The 19,312-nt window shown below is 37.7% G+C and overlaps 1 protein-coding gene across 8 annotated transcripts in view; it reads right to left on the reverse strand.

Moving 5' to 3' along the window:
- The window catches only part of NEK10 (NIMA related kinase 10), a 222,101-nt gene that overhangs the window by 173,540 nt on the left and 29,249 nt on the right, over positions 1–19,312 (reverse strand). For 4 of the 8 annotated variants that reach the window (XM_063114323.1, XM_063114322.1, XM_063114320.1 and 1 more), the window contains exons 7-18: positions 19,060–19,138; positions 17,907–17,974; positions 15,792–15,871; positions 15,106–15,192; positions 12,133–12,357; positions 9,046–9,185; positions 6,488–6,549; positions 4,854–4,931; positions 2,936–3,000; positions 1,441–1,543; positions 1,222–1,350; positions 573–710 (exon numbers count right to left, since the gene is read on the reverse strand). In XM_063114323.1, coding sequence (XP_062970393.1) covers positions 573–710; positions 1,222–1,350; positions 1,441–1,543; positions 2,936–3,000; positions 4,854–4,931; positions 6,488–6,549; positions 9,046–9,185; positions 12,133–12,357; positions 15,106–15,192; positions 15,792–15,871; positions 17,907–17,974; positions 19,060–19,138 — 1,254 coding nt within the window. Of the gene's footprint in view, positions 1–572; positions 711–1,221; positions 1,351–1,440; positions 1,544–2,935; positions 3,001–4,853; positions 4,932–6,466; positions 6,550–9,045; positions 9,186–12,132; positions 12,358–15,105; positions 15,193–15,791; positions 15,872–17,906; positions 17,975–19,059; positions 19,139–19,312 lie in introns of all 8 variants that reach the window. The other 4 variants (XM_063114326.1, XM_063114324.1, XM_063114321.1 and 1 more) reach the window with 2 other exon arrangements.

A 19,312-nucleotide genomic window follows, 5' to 3' on the forward strand; every position in this document is an offset into this window, starting at 1 on the left:
GATCTCACAAAGAAATCCCAATTATCTTCTGACATGTTTATTCTTTCTCCCCAAACAAACTTTGGTAATGATAGTTAACTGAGCTGTTACATTATGTCAGAATATTCTGCTCATGCCAATAAATAATAACCCATTTTGAAAATCCACATTTTAGATTTAATAAGACACATCTGAAGAATGCTAACAGCTTTCCACTTGACAAAAATCAGGGAACTCTTAGTTATATTTCTATGCATGTAACTAAGTAACCAAATATTCTACAATATAATGAGAAGGGAATGAATACACTTACAATGAAGAGAAAAGGATTTCTCATGTATGACATATGCGCTCTGTGCCGTAAACCCAACCGTTTTGCATCCATGGCCCTGATATAAACTCCAGAAAGCGTTTCTATAGTTCAATGTCAGGCCTTAGGAATAAAATCCAGCTAAAATAGCATGGCCTCAATGTCAATTATTTCACACAGAACTAGTTCAGAAACAGCATGAACAAAAATAGCACAAGAACTCTACTTTCTTTTGATAACATTTATTTAAGGAAACCATCTTCAGAAACAAGAAAACATTTACCTGCTCTTTAATTATTGTTAATTCAGAAACAATATTCCTTACACTGCTGTCTCGATCTTTTTTATCCTTTCCAAATGCTGGGTTATGTAAATTGACCTCTTTCATTGCTAAAAGATTTTGACCACTTCGCTTTCTAACCTAAAATGAGAAGAAAAAAAAAAAGGAATGGGGTGGGGTAGAAAGGGGAAGAAAGAGACAGATTAACAAAGTCACATGATTAACCAAGTGATCTAAGTTACAGAGCATTTAAAATTCTAGCTGTATTTACACTAAGCTCAGCTCAAAAAAATTGGTACGTCCTGGGTCAGTCTGCAATATTCAGTAGGATTTTACTGGGTAAATACAGAAACACAGGTGTGAATTTAAAGAATGGGTCATGCATTGGGACCAGCTATTTTGACTGTTTTTTGTGAGAGATTAATGATGCCTCTTGTCTTAAAAAGTTAGTGGCCAATTTCTAGAGCTGAGAGCTAAAACAACATCAGTGCAGCTATCTCTGCCTGTTGGGCAAAAACAGTCATTCTAATTTTTATATTTATTTGTTCACTATTTTTTAATGACAAGGGCTCCAATTCAATTGAGTAAAAGTGTGCCAGAGTCTAATTTGTTTGAGAATATCAGAAATGTTGTTCTCCAAAAGCAAAGTCACCTTGTAAACACAGCCAAAAGCTCCACTTCCGAGATGATCCAAAATTGCGTAGTTGCCTATATACTTTGAAGGGGCTTTGTTCTGATTAATGCTTTCAATATTTTCAGCAATTTGCTTCAGTTCATCCTCCTAACCAAAAAATAAGAAAATGGGTTGCTGTGATACATTCTATCCTGACCACATAGCAGCCTGCCAAAATATTGAAAACTCAGGACTTACCACTAATAAATTCAGCTTTGATACCAATTCTTCATAAGCACTGATATCACGAACATAATGTCCTATGTCAATGAAGATCTCAAACAAGTGGGTGGGGAAAAGTCTACGGGGAAAAATACACACATACACTTTACATAGAACTTGGAATCTGTTGGTCATAACTTGCTTTTTGGATGTAGCTCACTGATAGATTACATGAAACAAACTTAACTTCCTTAGGTTATCAACAAAGTCGGGGGAATAATACTTCCCAACTTATCCTGCAAAAATACACTACAGCTGCAGTTGTTGAGGAGTAAGAAAAACAAGTGGAGAGGAAAGTTCTAGAGAGCCACCATACACCACTGTGCCTGCAGTTAACAGTACTGTACTGAATACTCAGAATTTTAAGAGGGTAGATCTCATATTATATGTTTTTTGCCACAATTAAAAAAATTGATATGATACAGATTATACAAAGACCTTATTTGTAAGATATTTGCGGATGTAGGTATGAAACATGTTAGGAAAAAAATGCTTATTGGGTGTTTTTTGAGTATGAAGCACATTCATAAATGTCATTTGATTCAATCTTCGCATTAGACTAGACCTAAGGTAAATATTAACCTAATTTTTAAATGTTTTATGAAAATACAGGTAAATAAAAAAATAAACCAAAATGGAGAGATTTGGGCATCATTTTCAAAGTACTGGTTTCAAGGGCTTATTCAAATGTTTAAGTTCTTTAAAATGGATGGTTTAGGGCCTTCAAATAAAGGTTATAATGAATAAGCAATTTTACTTCCCTTTTTTCTAAAGTCAAGCATCACATTTAAATAAAGTAACAGTATAAAATGCTCCATGCTTTCTGAACGAAAGATACTGTATTAACTCAAAACCTTATTAACTCAAAACCTTATTTCTATCCTCCCTTATCAACAAAATTTTAGTAAAAACTTGGGCGTATGATTTTGTCTAACCCACCAAATGGTGTGCAGACCACACATGTGGGTAACTGGTATTTGCTTCCCAAGACGGTGACTTTTTGGCCACCCTCACCCGTTCATGCTCCTGACCCCTTGACATCCAGCTTCCTCCTCTTCAAACGAGATCCTACCCTATCAGGGATATCCAGACAAATACTTTGTTTTTCTGTTGATTAAGGGGAAATTACCAGTTTCTGAATAGACAAAACAAGCACATGTTTTAATGCCATCCATTTTTAAATGTTGATATCATTAATTAAAAAAACCTAAAAACCATGGTAGTCACATGTAATTAAAAGGAGTTATACTGACACAGCAATTTATGCTCTTTCAACACCATTTTGTTAATTTTCAATATTGAAATATCACTGCAGTAGCTCAGTTATTCCTGTGGAGTCTAGGAAATCTGAAGACACATGGTTTGCAATGTTGATTCATCTCTTACTGCTGCATCTAAACCATGTATGTGAAAACAGTTCAATCTATTGATCTCAAATCTAATGATCACTTATATTTCTCTAAGCTCATACCTTTTAAAGAGTGGTCTGTTTCTCTCCATACTGAAGAGAAACCTCAAGGCTCTGAAAGCATAACACTAGAAAATAAAAGGATACATGATTCTTAAATGGCAGCTCAACAAATCAAAACATTTCAGGGCAGAATTATTAAGAAATAAACACTAAAGAGGCTTTATTGTAAGTGGCTGGCCTAAACGGAAGCCAAAGCTTACAACTAAAAACAAAAAACACCCACACCTGCGGTGTTCTCGTATTTAAAAAATGTTTATGTTGTAGAATGCTAGGGATCTTGGTCTTGTTTCACTCAGTATTTGTCATTAATTTCTTTCTAGAAATTACAAAATGAACACAGAGACAAGAAGTAAAATTCCTATGCTGAGAAAACCAGACGTCCAAGGATTTCCAGGAGCTCAAGGTTTATTTTGTTTCTGGCCTGCTATGTATGCCTCAATATTTATATGGTGTCTTGTGAGAAAATAAACACCAGAAATGATGACATATAAAAATAGCCACAGGCACACTGGACTTAAACTTGACAAATTGGTCTCTTGAGTAAAGAGTCTGAAGCATTACCCAAATAGAACAATCTACAGTAACTCCCTAGAACACTCAGAAAGAGGCCTGTGAGGCTTTGACTAAGAAAAATAAACATCTAACATGTTGTAGTGCTGGGAAAAAAAAGACAGCACCCTGCCTCCAATTGAACCTCTGCAAGTCCAGGCCGCCACTGGAGTGATCGGGGGCCGCTGAATCAAATGTGGGATCATTTCATAAAATCAGTGATCTGAATACAGAACAGTCACAGACAAAATTGCCAAAGAAGCTAGGCAGATACCAAAATGACATGAAGAAGACTGTTGAGAGTAGGGGGACGGTGAGCAAGCGGAGAACATGCATGCTCCTTGAAAGCCATTCCAACCGGAATTTTTTAAAACCTACTGGCTTAACAAAATATTTCTACAGGATGGATTTCACTTCATCTGTTTTCCAGCACAATGTCACATATCTTGGGTGCACTGAAGAAATCAAGTCTCATGCCTGTACTAGTATGTTCTCATTGGTAGTTTTCCAAAAAGCCCTGCTAGGTTTGGCCATCTTTCCTGGATAATAGCTCTTAAATCAGACTGGAGACAAAGGTTGTTTCTTATTTCCTTTTCTAAGTGACTTGAAATAAAGATGAGTGGCAACTACTGCAAAAGCTCACTTTAACTCTCATTTTGTCATTCCAGTGTCATTGGAGACACTGGACTCCACACCCATCCCCCACCCCATCCCCGCCCACTCCTCAGAAAAGCACACGGGACCCTGAGTAAATGTCTCTCCTTCTTACCTTGGAGGCCTCATCTCCTGGAGCATTCCCTCCCCCCACCACACACCCCAGGCCCACTGAGCAGCCCACGCTTCCCTGAGCCCATGCTAAGCTCTCAGGCAGCTTCAACGCTTTGCAAATGTCATTCCCCTGGGTGGAAGGCCCTGTAGCAGATGCCATTGGTGCCCTACCCAATATCCCCTTATCCCCTTATCCACTTGATGGATGAGAAGGGACATCCATTTTGTAGGTTTTTCTTTTTAAAGGTGAAATTTCAGTAACCATGATCCATTTTTAAAGATGGCAAATAATTTTCCTCTGCTGTTATATTCTAATACATAAGCAATGCATATTTTTTAAAAACAGTACTTACTGATAAACAAAGGAACACCTAAATAAAATCACCGAGTTATTCCACACACAGAAACCACCATTAAGCCTTCTACATAGTTTTAATACCCCTTGTTTCCATGCCAGCCTTCCTCACCAGACATCTTTTCTTTCCTAGTAAGTGTAGGGACCAGCAATCACCCAAAAATTCTAAAAAGCATAGATTATATTATCAAAGATTCCCCAGATTTCAATAACTTGACATTGAAGAAAAGTAGACATGTTAATTACCTGTAATAGATTAGTTTTTGCTGCATTCTTTTGTTTATTTGGTAAAATTAATTTTGCTATTGTATATACACCATTTTCCTGGAAAAATAAAAGGGCCATGTTATCAGTGACCAGTGACAATGCCATAGAGATACACAAGCAGCAACTAAACAATCTCAAAAATTAATATTAAAGAAGAGATATTAGTATGTATAATTTTGGAACTTTAAGCAAATATTACAGGACAATACTAAAAAATATCAATGTAATACTTTCGAACACCAAAGATTAAAACCACAGTCTTAAAAATTTCAATTGTATTTAAAGTCAAGATTATAATTAATAAAGTATGTAAATTTAAACTGATTTAAATACTTAAAATGAAGAATGAGGGATTAAAAAGGGAAAGAGAACAGGGATCCAAATACTTTAATGCTTTGCACTGCAAATACCTAACTAAGAAGTATAATTTCTCCCCCTTTTTTGGGGGGGTAATTAAAGACCACACATAGATTAATCACTGTAAAAAATTTTTAAAAAGAAAGAAGTAAAAGAAACAAGAATAATAGATTAAAAAAGAACACAAAAGTTATCTGTGAAAACATAGTTAACATCTTTCTAGTATTCTAATATAAATGTATACATAGAGGAATGAAGAAAAAGTATTACTTATTGCTTCTTTTCTATTATCTATTAAATATATAATTTACTGATTTCTACTCTGTGTGGACATTTATAACTGTGAAGAGCTTTACCTGCTTTAATGCTTCTAATCTTTATGGTTATTCTGTGAATTAGTTTATAATTTCCCTTTTTTATACATGAGAAAACCAAAACTTAGAGAGGATAAGTCATTTTTTCCAGAAGCCAAGCCAGCAGGGAATGATTCCAGGAACTGAACCCCAATCTGGCCAAATCCAAATACCCTGCTCCACCAACTACTGAACTTCCCTGATTTGCTGAGCTTCCCTTAGGGACTTTAATCATGGGTGATCTGATTCCTTACCAACTTTTATGTATTTATGTATCTTGAAGGTGAAGGTGGATCTATTGTACTGGTCCCTCCCCCAAAAAAAGTTTGCTCTGTAAAATTCAATAAATAGGAGGTAACTTTTATAATAGAAATCCATACAAGGGTTGTACATATATGTATGTGTATTTATATATATTATATTTATATGTATGTATTTGTTTATATTTATATATTTATGTGTATAGCTGTATCTGTGGTAAGTTGATCAATGAGTTATACTTTGTGCAATCAGTTTCTCGGCAATAAATATTTTGTTTGGTAAATCTCAATCGCCTCTAACGGAATAACCTTAACTCATGGTATCCTATATGCCCAGAATTAAAGCAATTCAGAATAATCTTTTAAAAAAAAAAGTAAAGAAAATGAAAAAAAAAATTGCACATAACACAGGGAAGAAACATCAACATCAATTAACCACATATCAGTTCGTTTTTAGCCACTTGAATTAAAAGAGGAAGGATTAGAACATAAAATGGAATTCTATAAGTTAAATAAGAAATGTTAAAATATTAAAAGTCACATGATGGGATCCCCAAAGCATTCTGGGATCCAGACTGCAACCTCAGGTGGGGTAACCACGGCGTGGTTGTGGAGACCTGACCCTGGGGAGGCACGTTCTCACCTGAACCACCTGGTAGGCGTTGGTGTCGTTGAGTACCAGTTCAGTGAGGGCAGCACAGCAGGCTGGAAGGAAAACCACCAAGCAAAGATAGCATGTCACCACTACAGATATGCTTTTACATAATGCTCTTACTCCACAGGGAATTTTACTAGCAAAGACACTTCTCAAGAAACACTTAATTTTCCTTCTGGCCCAGCTCTCGCAGAAGAGAAGCTGACTTTTTATGGCTTTCTGATGCTCCCTTCCATGTAATTCATGTGCATGTACATCCCACAGCAGCCTTTTAATGAGCACTTACTGTGCACCATGAGGCAGGGACTACATCTGCCTGGTTCATTGTAATCCCCCATGCCTAACATGTGCCTGGCACTTAGCAGATGCTCAATAAATATATCTACAGTGGTTGACAGAGGAACAAATGCTTTAAATATATCATCCAAATTAACCCTTATAATCAGTGTATGTACTATGATTACCAGTTTTACTGATGAGAAAACGTATTCAGAGAGGTTAATGTACTAGGCCACACAACCAGTTGGTGGAAGGGACCAGGAGCCCAGCCTCAGTCTGCCACATGTTAAATCCCAAGTCCTGAGCAGTACCATTCCTGCCTCCTTCCAGCCATCATGGCAGCCTTTGGTGGCATTCTGCACTGAGATACTTGTCCTCCAAAAGGTATGTCAGGATACTACCATTTTATTGAGCCCTTGCCATTGGTCCAGCAGTATGCTAGAAACTTTACTTGTATCCTCATATAATTCTCACAATAACACTCTAAGACTGATACCATGATTATCATCACCATTTCACATGAGCAAAACTGAAACTTGGAGGGATTAAGAAACTACCCAAGGCCATATGGCCATCAAAGCAATGGGGACAAAACTCAGACCCTACCACTAACCCCTTATGTTTTTAATTTTTATTTATTTTTTTACTTATGTATAAAATAAACTATGTAAAATAAAAGCATCTTAAGTGTACAGCCTAACAAGATATTACATAGCTATATATATATATATGAATATATAGGCTATTTCCAGTTCCCAAAGGCTCCCTGTGCCACTTCGCAGACATTAACCTCCCTAACATCCCACACATATGTAACTGCTCTTCTGACTTCCATCACCATCAATTCATCCAATCTTTGAGAGTCCTAAAAAGACCAAGATCTCTGAGATTCAGCTGCATTAGACTTCTTGGGCAGCCTTCAAACAGGAAATCCCCAGCACAAGCCCTTGCGCTGAGACAGAGGCCTTTCATAGCAGAAACAGCAATTAGAGGAGCCGACCCTACTTCCTTGTCTTCATATGTCTGTGAAGAAATATCTCTTCCATTCTCCAGGAGGAAAGAGTAGGAAGCAAAGAAAGGCTGCCTTCTCCTGTCCCCTCCTTCCCTCCTCCCCTCCTCCTGCCCCATCTGCCCTGCTCCCTGCCCCCCCACTGGCCCTCACAAGGCCTGCCTGCTCCCTTCTTGCTCCAGGGCACCCCATTGGCTAGAAGCACTCAGACTGCACTGTAGCCCCACTTATCCCAGTGGCCAGCTGTCCCCATGCAGGGCACAGACTGCATGACTGTTCAAGGTGGCTGCTATGGATCAAATGTATCCCCCAAAAGTTCATGTATCAGAAACTTGATCTCCATTCTAACAGTGTTAAGAGGGTGGGAAATCCAAATATGGTATTTGAAAGGCGGGGTCTTTAAGGTGATTAGATTGTGAGGACCATGTTGTGGCGAATGAATTAATCCATTCATAGAACAATGGGTTGATGGTTTAGAAGGTAATCAAGGGTGTGGTTTTGATGGCTTTATAAGGAGGAGTGAGCAGGTTATCTCTCTTGCTCAGCCCATTCTTGCCATGTGGCACCCTGTGTCACTGCAGAAGAAGGCCCTCACCTGATGTGCTCCCTGGACTTTGGACTTCCCAGCCTCCAAAACTGTCAGAAATAAATTTTGTTTCTTTATAAATTACCCAGTTTCAGGTATTCTGTTATAAACAACAGAAATTGACTAATTAATACAGAGGCCCTGCCAAGAAGTGTATTCATGCATCGCTGCTCTTGCTTTCGTGTGAAAATCCCACACAGGGTGGCATCTTTCTTTGTTTTCTCTTCAGAGCTCACAAAGTATGAGGAAGGCAACTCCCTTGCATCTGGTGAGGTGGGGTATGTGCATCGTGGATTCTCCCTGAAGTAGGATACCCCAAGATCTAGAATATTGTAAGAAGCATGATTCTGGCCACATATCAAGCTGCATTCTCTAATCCAGCTTTACTGGTAATAAAGCAAATATTGCTTCTTATTAACTGCCTTCTGTGTTTACTTCTCAGTGAATTCAGAACATGGAAGGGAAAGGTAAGTTTGTCACATCATTAACCTGCAAGTCCAACACTGGTACCATGAAGTTTCTGGCATCCAAGTGGATTTAACTTTACATTTTTGTAAACTTACAAATCGTGCCAAATTAACATGATCATACTAATTTTATAATAGAATAATAATACAACATAACAAACTATACAGTATCAAATAATAAAACATAATAGCATAACATAAATACCTGCTTGAAGAGAGAAAATATTTTCCTGTATTTCTCGAGGGCTTAAATCTTCTGACAAATGAAACTGCTGGATTCGGCCTGCAGCATTTGCACTGGACAGGCTTCCGATAGAGGAACGATCAGAAACAAAATTTCTATCTCTGAAAAAGAAAAGTTAATGTACAGACCACTTATCAATATTCCTTCATAGTCAGTCCTTTCTGTGTCATTTAAGAAATCTTCACCTCCTCCAGGTCATGATGTTTTCTCCTATGTTATCTTTATTGTTTCACTTTCCAGTCCCCCTAGAATTGATTTTTATGTGTGGCACAAGGTAGGAGCCATTTCTTTCTTTTTTTTTTTTTTTTTTTTTATGGTTACTGAACTGACTCCACACTGTTTACTGAAAACTTTCCTTTCTCCGCTCCTCTGCATGGACACCCTTGTTTTTGAATTCTCTGTCCTGCTGCAGTCTGCTTACTAGAATATATCTCTGTCTTGATTATCCTGGGTTTTCTTTTTTCATGAAATTCCAATCTTTCTTTGTTTGAGAAAAGTTCTCTTCTATAACATCTTTGGACTTGTTTCTTTTTGTTTTACTCTCTGCCTCAGGAATCTCAATCATCCACATGTTAAAAACCCATCTTCTGCAGGCCATATCTTTCACTTTCTAATTGTTTTTATTCCTCTATATTTTCCTCTATATTACAAATAATTTCTTCAAGCTTGCTCTCCATTGTACTTCTTTCTGTTTTTTTCTGGTGCTCTAGCTTATTTATCTGTTCTGTGGATTTTGTTTGGTCCTTACTTTCTTTCCTAGCTCTGCAATCTCTTCCACTTTTTTTGTTTTTCTATCATTTCATCTTTAATCTCATTTATAAATTCGTGTTCTGCATAATGTCTTTGGTAAAATAAAACACTTGTTTTTCTGTTTACTTAATGCACTACCTTTCACAATAGATTCTTCATCTGTCTTTTGTCGGCTTTGTTCTCTTTTGTTAATGTGGTTACCATATTTATTTATTTATTTATTTTTATGGCTGCAGCTCTATCTGGATTTCTATGTGCCCAAATATAATGCGGATGAAGTCTCCTTGGACTCCCTCCCATGTCATCTGGGTCTACTAGTAACCTCGCTTCAATGGGCATGGGGGAGGTAATGGAGCTGGGTCTAGGGACAGTCACAATTGGTGGTCTTATCTGTCAATTATCTTAAAATTCAAATTTTAGGGATCCCTCCACCTGATCAAGAATACATAGCCCTTTGGGAACTGCCTTTGAATCTGGACTTGTAGGTAAATGGGTAACAAACAGGTTTCCTGGAAACTTCCCTGACAACAGTGCCTTTTCACACTGAAGCCACCAGCCAGCCTGCCAACCTCCACCCCTAGTACCTGCTCCAGGCAGCCCAGGGACAAGCACAAGCTCTGAAAGGATATTGTTTATCCAGCTGGGGTAATAAACTTTCCCAGAGCACTGAGACATATTTAAGATAGAATAAGAGCTGACATACATTATCTTCCCAGCAAAGAGTTTTCTAACATTGAACCATTAAAATGGACTTCAAAATGACTCTTCAGATGTGAAAGAACTCTTTCCTATCAAGGACAATTATGACTTGAGCAAAAGGGGAAAACTAGTGCCTTGTATTAGACCCAACTCCATGTAAGAAAAAGGCAGGGTTTGTCTTTGAAGTACTGCTTAACTATTATAGAATTTTATTTTGCCATTAAGAAAATACCTGCTCTCCAAGAGGGCAACCTACAGCTGTTATAATAGATAGGACTGACCAATAATAAGTAATAACCACCACCACCATCATCATCACCATTATTATTCTACGAACACAAACAAACAAAAAAAAAACTTTGGCAATTGTAACTATTTTGGCCAAGAGTCTAGCTTATTATGTCACAGTACTAAAGTAATTACTTTAAAGAAATTGAGATTTTTAAGTGACATTCATAAAAGCAAGTAGATTGTCAACAGTCTCTAAATTTTTTCTTTGTTTTGGTAATAACAGAAATTGTGAACAAAGCTTACTGTTCGTATCTCTACAGTCTATTCTTATGCCTGGGAATGTTCCCTCAGAGAAAATGAAGTTGGTAACACATAGTTTCACAATATCCCCAGAGGCATAACAAGTACAAAGTCTTAATAATATTGGTCTGATAATATCTAGTTATATTAAAATTGATAAGTCACTCTGCTTTCATTATAAGTTTTATTTATGTACCACAGATAATAAATGTGATCCCCTTCAAGCAGACATATTCATTTTTAACTTTGATTCAGCACCCATAGGTCTGGCCGAATTGTGCTCTATAATATTAGGTAATAGAATCTTTCCATGGCATGCACCAATAGATTTTACTATTCAATACTTCAATATATTTAATTCATAAAACATAAGTTAGGTTGCAACATATTCAAGGGAATTTCAGTTTAAAACTATTTTAACAAACCATGCTTATGGCTTAGAATGCTATTGGAATTCTACTTTCAAAAGAGAAATAATAATATTGTACTTGTAGGCATTACAAAGTACATATACTGATTCAAGAAAAGGGTGGCAAGACAAATGTTTTCTTTAGGTTGTTGGATTTCTATTCAGCCTTCATTTGCAGACTTCTGCATTTCTGGCACTGTCCTGGAGGCTGGTAATGCAGAGATAAATATATCAGGGTTTCCAAGAAATTCAAAAGATAAATTCCCCGGGAAGGGATAGTGTAGGGGGTTAGGAAGAAATTGGGTAAGGGGCACAAAGAATAATTATGATTTGTAATAATGAATATGCTAATAATAATGATTTGATCATCACATATTGTACACAAAAAATGGTAGTCAACACTATACCCCCAAAATATGTGTAATCAATTATGCTTCCATTAAAAAATGAAAATTTAAATAAAAACAAAAGATGGATGCCCTTGACATTGATTAGAACATGCTTGTGACAAGTATAAATGTCTCTGGAAAGCACAAATGACCAAAGAAACCCCAGAGCAGGAGGGAGTAAGGCGAGCATGCCGCAATCTGCCATCTCGTCACAGAGTGCCCAGCCTTCGATGAATAGGGCAAAGCGGGCCAAAGCCCACTCTGACTCACCCTCGCAAAATATGAAGAAGCTGCTTGATGCCTCCCCAGATGCGAATTTCCACACTGGTCTCGGGGTCCTCACAAACCTGGACCAGAATCCAGACAACACTCCAGAGCAGCTTCAGGTGATCAGAGTGGAGCAAACTGAGAAGGACAGGTATCCCCTCATAGAGCTTCACCTGCTCTTTCACCTGGGGTTCGGCACACAGTAGGCGCAGTAACTCCGCGGTCAGTCTGAAAGGGGATGGGGCGGGTAAGGATGAGCATGACAGCATCATGAGTTAGTGACTTTACATTTAGACCAGACCCATCACCACCACATGGAATGTAACTCTAACACTGTCTAAGTCATGGGTCAACATACTTCCAGCTTTACTGGCCATACAATCTTTGTTATCAGTACTCAGCTATGCTGAGAAAACAGGACAGCAGCCATAGACAGCACATAAAAACCAACAGGCATGCCTGTGTCACAGTAAATCTTTTTTTACTAAAACAAACAACAGGCCAAATTGAGCCTGAAGGTCATAGTTTGCTGACCACTGTTCTAAGTTATAGCCTCTCTGTATCCTCAGTTTTCTGGCTAAAAACCTGCTGACCAGCAAGTAGATACTGAGTACAAACAATGTCACCTGCACTGTGCTAAAGATAAAAGAAGTATAAAAAGCCCTACTCTGGTTTCCAGAAACTTACTACGTGCTTGCAAAAATAAGACATTCATAGAAAACATCAAAAATACTACGATGCAGGGGAATTAAATGCAAAGTATTTAGTGACTATTAGTGACTATAAGCTCAGTGCAAAGTGCATTAAAATGATGGTAAAGACATAAGGTTCAGCAGAGCCATGAAACATTATGACATTAGATGTTTCACAGACGCATCCTTAGTCCTCCATTGTCACACTCTAAACATTCTCCCTGGGTAGCGTCATCCATTCTCCTAGTTTCAAACACTCCCTCTACCCTGACACCATGATCTCAGCCCAAGCATTGCTTCTAACCTCCAGAAGTTTTAGCCACATGGATGTTTCACAAGTACTCACACTGTGTCTAGATTCATAGTCATTACCCTCCCCAAATCTGTTCTTCCTCTTATATCTCTGATCTTGACTCATGGCACCATCATCTTTTCAATTTTCCAAGCCAGAACACTGTACGTCATCTGAGACACTTCTTTCTCCTTCCATTTCCCACCACTGCCAATCAAGAGCCCATAGTACCCCCTATTTCCTGGGCAACTGCTGGGATTAAATTCTCTTGAAAGTCATGCAACTAGGTAAACCCACAGCTCCTCCCATCCTTGTGATCACTGATCAAATTCACAAAATAAGCCTCGTTCATCACCTACATCTCCAGCATTCTCATTCCCATTGCTTTATAATTCCTTTCTCCTGAGCCAATTTTCCATCTTCCTCCCAAACTTTATTCTTTTCTTTTCTCTTCTTTTTTTGCTGCTGGCCGGTATGGAATCTGAACCCTCACTCTAACCAACTGAGCTAACTGCCCAGCCCCCAAACATTTTTGCTCTGACATTAAGAACACATGTTCTTTGGTAAACAGTGTTCTTCACCTTCTCAAGCTTTCTACACCAAGCATTCCTTAAAATGTATCACAGTGTATGCATATATTTCCTACCCCATCCCCACATACACTGCTATCAGAGTAATCTTTCAAAAAAAATCTGATGATGCTTAAAATCTTTGAGTCCCCATAATGTTCATGACAAAATCCACATCTTTATTTAGGACACAGAGCCCTTCGTGACCTGGATAAAGGTGCCTTGCCTTATCTGTAAAATAAGGAAAATAATAGGGTTATCGTGTAGATCAAATGAGTTAAAACACAAAAGTGCTTACAGCAGATTCTGGCATATAGAAAGCACTGATCAAAGTTAGCTACGTTTTAAACTTATCATTAATTGTCTGTTCCAGTTCCCTAGCACTTTTTCTCCTTTGCTCCAGCTGTGCCCAGCCATGCACATTCCTCTAACACACCCAATGTCATGCCTCCTTGTCGCGGCACATTCTGTTTTCACTTGCTGTCTCCCTCTGCCTGGATACCTTCTCTTTCCTGGAGAGGAAACCCGGCATGACCCTCACTCTAAGTAGGAGGTCTCTGCTCTATGCTCCCAGAGCAGTCCAGGCATTCATCTACCGCACCACTTACAGTGCCCTTGACATATGATGAGAACAGTGATTTGTCGGTCCGTCCCTTCTCCTACATGATACTCTCGTATCTTATTCATCTTTGGTTTTTCAACACCTCATGCAGAGTCTGACACCTTATTTGTTAGGTGAGTAAGTTCAGATACACACAAGTACATAGACTCTTGTCTATATTAAATGCTCTTTTACTAGAGCACTTTCTTCTTTCAAGAAGAATCCAAAAGGATTTACTACGAGTTAAACATCAGGGCATCATTGCTTGGGATTTCTGTTATCTATCCTGCCTCTAGGAAATTTTGACTTATTCAACTAAATATCAAATCATGTAGACCTTTTTTGGCAGCTGTTCAGTATGGGGATCAAACCCTAGACCTTAGTATTATCAGCACCATGCTCTAACCTACTGAGTTAATCAGCTGGCCCCGCAATTTATTTTACTTGCCTTAAGCAAAATGGATTTTAGCAATCTAATTATTTGTTGCACATACAACCTGAAATTACTAAACATTGAGCCACCTGAGAATTTCTTTCCCTAAAAAGATAGTATGTAAGTAAATGCAATAAACAAAAATATTAAAAATATAATCATAAGATTTATATGATAGATTCTTTGCCCAGATCTAGGAGTAATGTAGGACTAGAAAAATCAATATACCTCTCTGCTCTAGGTTTTTTTTATATAAACTTAAACAAAAATTAATTGCCAAGCTGACTTATGATGCTCAGTTACAATGTAAATAATATGACATAATAAAAATAATAATAAACATTTGCATTAAATATAAGACATTGTCTTTTTCCTGTTAGCAATCTTACCTTTTGGAAAGCAAGTCATATTCATGTAAAATAATCAACAAATTTTCTACAATGTTGAGTTCAGTTATCTTCTCCCTACATTCAGCACTACAAATTGAAAAGTATTAGTAACTACTAAAAACCTATCTTACTACATTCACTTATTTAGTATCCTAGATCTTAAATTATCTCAAGAGGAGAAACAAACAAACAGAAAAAATGCTGTTCACAAAAAAGCAAAGACCCACCTATTGGTATAAAAATGTACTTAAAGCTCATTTATTTAAAATAATCATGAGATCTATAGAAAACAAGTTTTCTAAAGAAAAATTTTAAGCCAAAAATGTTTTTAAATGTTTTGTGTGTTAGAATAAATACACGGGTAAGAATGAAAAAAGAAGGGCAGGGAGATTCAACCACTAGAGAAATATAGTAATTTTACAAGTAAGTGAGGGTTGGATGAAAAGACTAGGTAAATATTTCTAATCAGGAAGAAAAAGAAAATTTAAAACTGCAATTTGCCTTTCCAACTTAAACTTTAAAATGATGCTTTCCACACAGGATCCTTTTCAACATATAAATGTTTTTTCACACTTATTTTTCACAAATTTTTATTGGGTAGGTGATAAAGTAACTGATCTAGTTTGCATCCCTCCCACTTAAACTGCTACAGCAGCAGAGCTGTAAGTATCTTAAAATACACTTACCTTTCTGCTAAACTAGCCAGAGCCAAAAGAGTACCTAGCAGAACATTAGTATCTCGGGCACCAAGTAAATTCACTAACGTCTGCAAAATGAAATAAAATAGAGTTTAATTATGTAAGTACTACAAACTTCTTGAATAGCATGTTTCCTTCTCAAGATCACAGAGGCTTAACTTTTTTTCTTTTTGGTCAATATTTTAAAATGTATGAATAAGCATATACAATTAAACACAAATTGTGTACACCATTTTATAGCTACTCTTTTGTTTTCTTCTTAATGTTATTCACTAAAATTTTTCCATGGCATTAACTATGTCTTTATAAAAATTATTTTTTTGTCAATACAATTAAGTTATTTACTACAGTATGGTTTTACTTATGGAATAATGAAAAATGTTAGGCCCTATCAACCTTTATGTAGGTCCTTTTATTTTTATTTTTTGTAGTCAATATAGATGCTTAACCGCAAAAGGAGTTTTAAAATATCCAGTTCTTTACAGAGGTCGGGTGCCCATCTTCTCCTAACTTTTGAAGTTTTGAGAGTAGCCCCTTGTGGCCATTCCTTGCCCAGGACAGGAAACTAAAGGGAGCAAGCTACGTGACCAGCCTGGTTCTCACACTGCCCTCTGTTTCCATGTGCCCAAGCATTCTGCTCTGCCACTTCTGATCCCTCCCCAGGGAGAAGTGGGGACACTAGTGATATAGATTATAATACTGGTAGCAACTAGTCATTGAGATCTTACTCCGAGCTGGGTGTTCTGGAACTATTTTTCAACAAAATGTTGAAACTTTCATTTATTTTTTTTCAAACTAAGTGAAATTTGTCAACAGTCTGGATGGAGCGCGCCGCTTGCCTCTCAGATTTCTAACTGATGTTGAGAGAGCACCGTTGATGTTCCTGCGCATCGTCCTAAGTAACGTGGCTTAGCTGGAAGTCTTCCATATCTTGTCAGTTCCCTTCCCTGAATTCTCACTAATGCAAATTCTCTTATCTTCTCTCTACATTTTCAGAACTCAGAGCACCCAAAAAAGTGCCTACGCAAAATGCTCCAGGCCACAGCTCCACCTGTGCAATGACTGCTGTGATGATTTTTTGGTTTCCATTATGTAGGTTTTTTCCCCTTCATGATTTCATTCTTTATTTAATGAAGCTGTCATTATCTTTGTTTCCCCGATCCCTTCCCATTTTTTTCTCTCACTTTTCTTTTCTCTCTCTCTCTTCTCTCTAACAGTGTTTCCCAGACTTCAATCTCAATATATCATTTTCACAATTTTTGCCACATTCACTTAAGTTTACTGCTAACTCAAAAATTTTCTTCCAATTTTAAGCAATAATATCAGTGAAATAGATGACTACTGAAATGAAAAATGTTGACCTGTATATCACCTAGGTTCATCCCCTAGACCATGAGCAGCGTGTGTTAACACATTTTAGGCAACCTTGCCCCAACATATGCTGGAAAGTGGCTTCCTGGGATATGAGGACTCAGCAGGTTATTAAAACTTGGCTCTAGGTGGCTACCATCTAAACAGTTCTGCTATACATATAAATTTAGCCTGTTTTGATTATACCTGCATTCTTCCATCTTAAAATGTATATTTGATTCATATACTTGTAATACTACATCATCTTATTACGAGGTTGAACCACATGAAATTGCTTATATTTAACCATTTTTTAACCTACAGACAATGGCAATCACATACAGTTCAAACTAACATAACCCCAGATGCCACATGGGATTTATTTATATGTATACATACATACAATTTTTCTTAATTATATTTACTTATTTATAAACACACACCTAGGGTCAATTTATAAATAGCCAAGGTTTTTCAATCAACATTGAAATCAAGCAATAAACTTAGTTGGTACTAAATGGCATAGGAAAAAGGGAAAAAAATGATTCAGGAAACCTTTATTTACTGTGTCTATATTTACTCCTTAGGCTGGTAAAGAATATAAAAGGCTTGGCAGAGATTCACAATTTCAGGCCAGGTTAGCAGGTTTGTGAATTATAATCACACGTGGCTTGACCACAAAGGTTCTGAACTTTGGCATATGGGCCATTGCCATATGCTGCTGAGACACTGACTCTTTCAGGAACCACTCACCTTGTGGGCACCACTTGTGGTGACCCATCCTCTTTGGTCTTTGACAGCAGCAAGTTTTTGGAAAATATCTGTAAAGGAAAAGAAAGAACTCAAAGAGGAATCCAAAGCTTAAAGCAGACAGTATTCACAGAAGCCCAGGTCTGCAATACTGATGGGCGAGCAGAGAAAAAGAAAAAGGCAACACACGCAACACAAAAGTAACAACGGAGACAGGAGAGGCGGGTTTACTTTTTTACTCCAAGAATTACCCCTCAAGCTCAACTAGTACTTATCTTATAAAATTATTGTAATAATAAAATATGGAAACATCAAAAGAGGCAAACCTCTTCTTCTACTTAAAGTCGAACAAGTTCCTTAACATTATCACAAGCTCAAAGAGAGGCTTATTCTTCAAAGATCCTCCCTATAAAGATTTCAACTTATAGAAAGGGGAGAGAAGGCCAGAGAATGTGACGGACCTTAGCTGAGGGAAGTAGTTGTTCTCAAAGAAACTTCTTCGTGCCTAGGGCTTGCCACAGACTCTTCTCTCCCCGTACCTAAGACTCAGTGTGCTTCCCTGCAAACAAATGGGAAACCAGCCTATTCACACAAAGAAAATGGGCCAGCAACCCACAACAGCAGGAAGTCTGTGGCTCATCACACCTGGAGGGGGTGGAAGGCGGGGCTGGGAAGAGCCTCCAAAGACAGAAGACTGAGCGACTGGAGAATGTCTCACCCACACAGACCAATGCATTCACACTGTCACCATCAGATGAGGTTTACTGGAGTTTTTTTTCTTGTTTATGTTCTGAATGTTCTAGATTCTATGAGATAGGTATTATATTAACCCAATTCTATAGATGAAAACTGAATAGTCTCTGACATTTTAATAGAAGCCAAAGGAGGAAAAAAATATTTTAACCAAAATTTTGCTTTATGGAAGCCTCTCTTGCTTTAAATAAATTGTGCTTTTCAAGGTAAGAGTTGTAATCTAAAAGTCTTCCTTGGGGCATATTTTGCCACTGAATATGACAATCAGCATGGACTCTCAACATCCTAACTGTATATGGAACATTTATAAATACCACAGTGTCTTTTTTCCCTGCTGCAAACACCATACCACTTATTCTAGCAAGTCCACCAAGTTGGCCGTGTCGCTGACAACAGCACTTACATGTCATGTTAACCAGCTTGTCCACACTGTGCTGCTCCTCTCCGAAGCTGAGGTACTCATTGGCCACAATCTCCATGTACTGCAGGAAGGATCAAACCAACAAGCAGGTCAGAAGAAAGGACACCAAAAGCACACAAGAGGGGGACAAGATTGTGCAGTTCTTAAAATGAGCTATAGGTGGCAGAAGAGATTCACCAAATAAGACTGGGCCTGTTTCAGTGCAATAGGTTCTTGGGTTTCTGGATTCTTCTCT

This window comes from Cynocephalus volans, chromosome 11, assembly GCF_027409185.1.
Source record: "Cynocephalus volans isolate mCynVol1 chromosome 11, mCynVol1.pri, whole genome shotgun sequence".
NCBI lineage: Eukaryota > Metazoa > Chordata > Mammalia > Dermoptera > Cynocephalidae > Cynocephalus > Cynocephalus volans.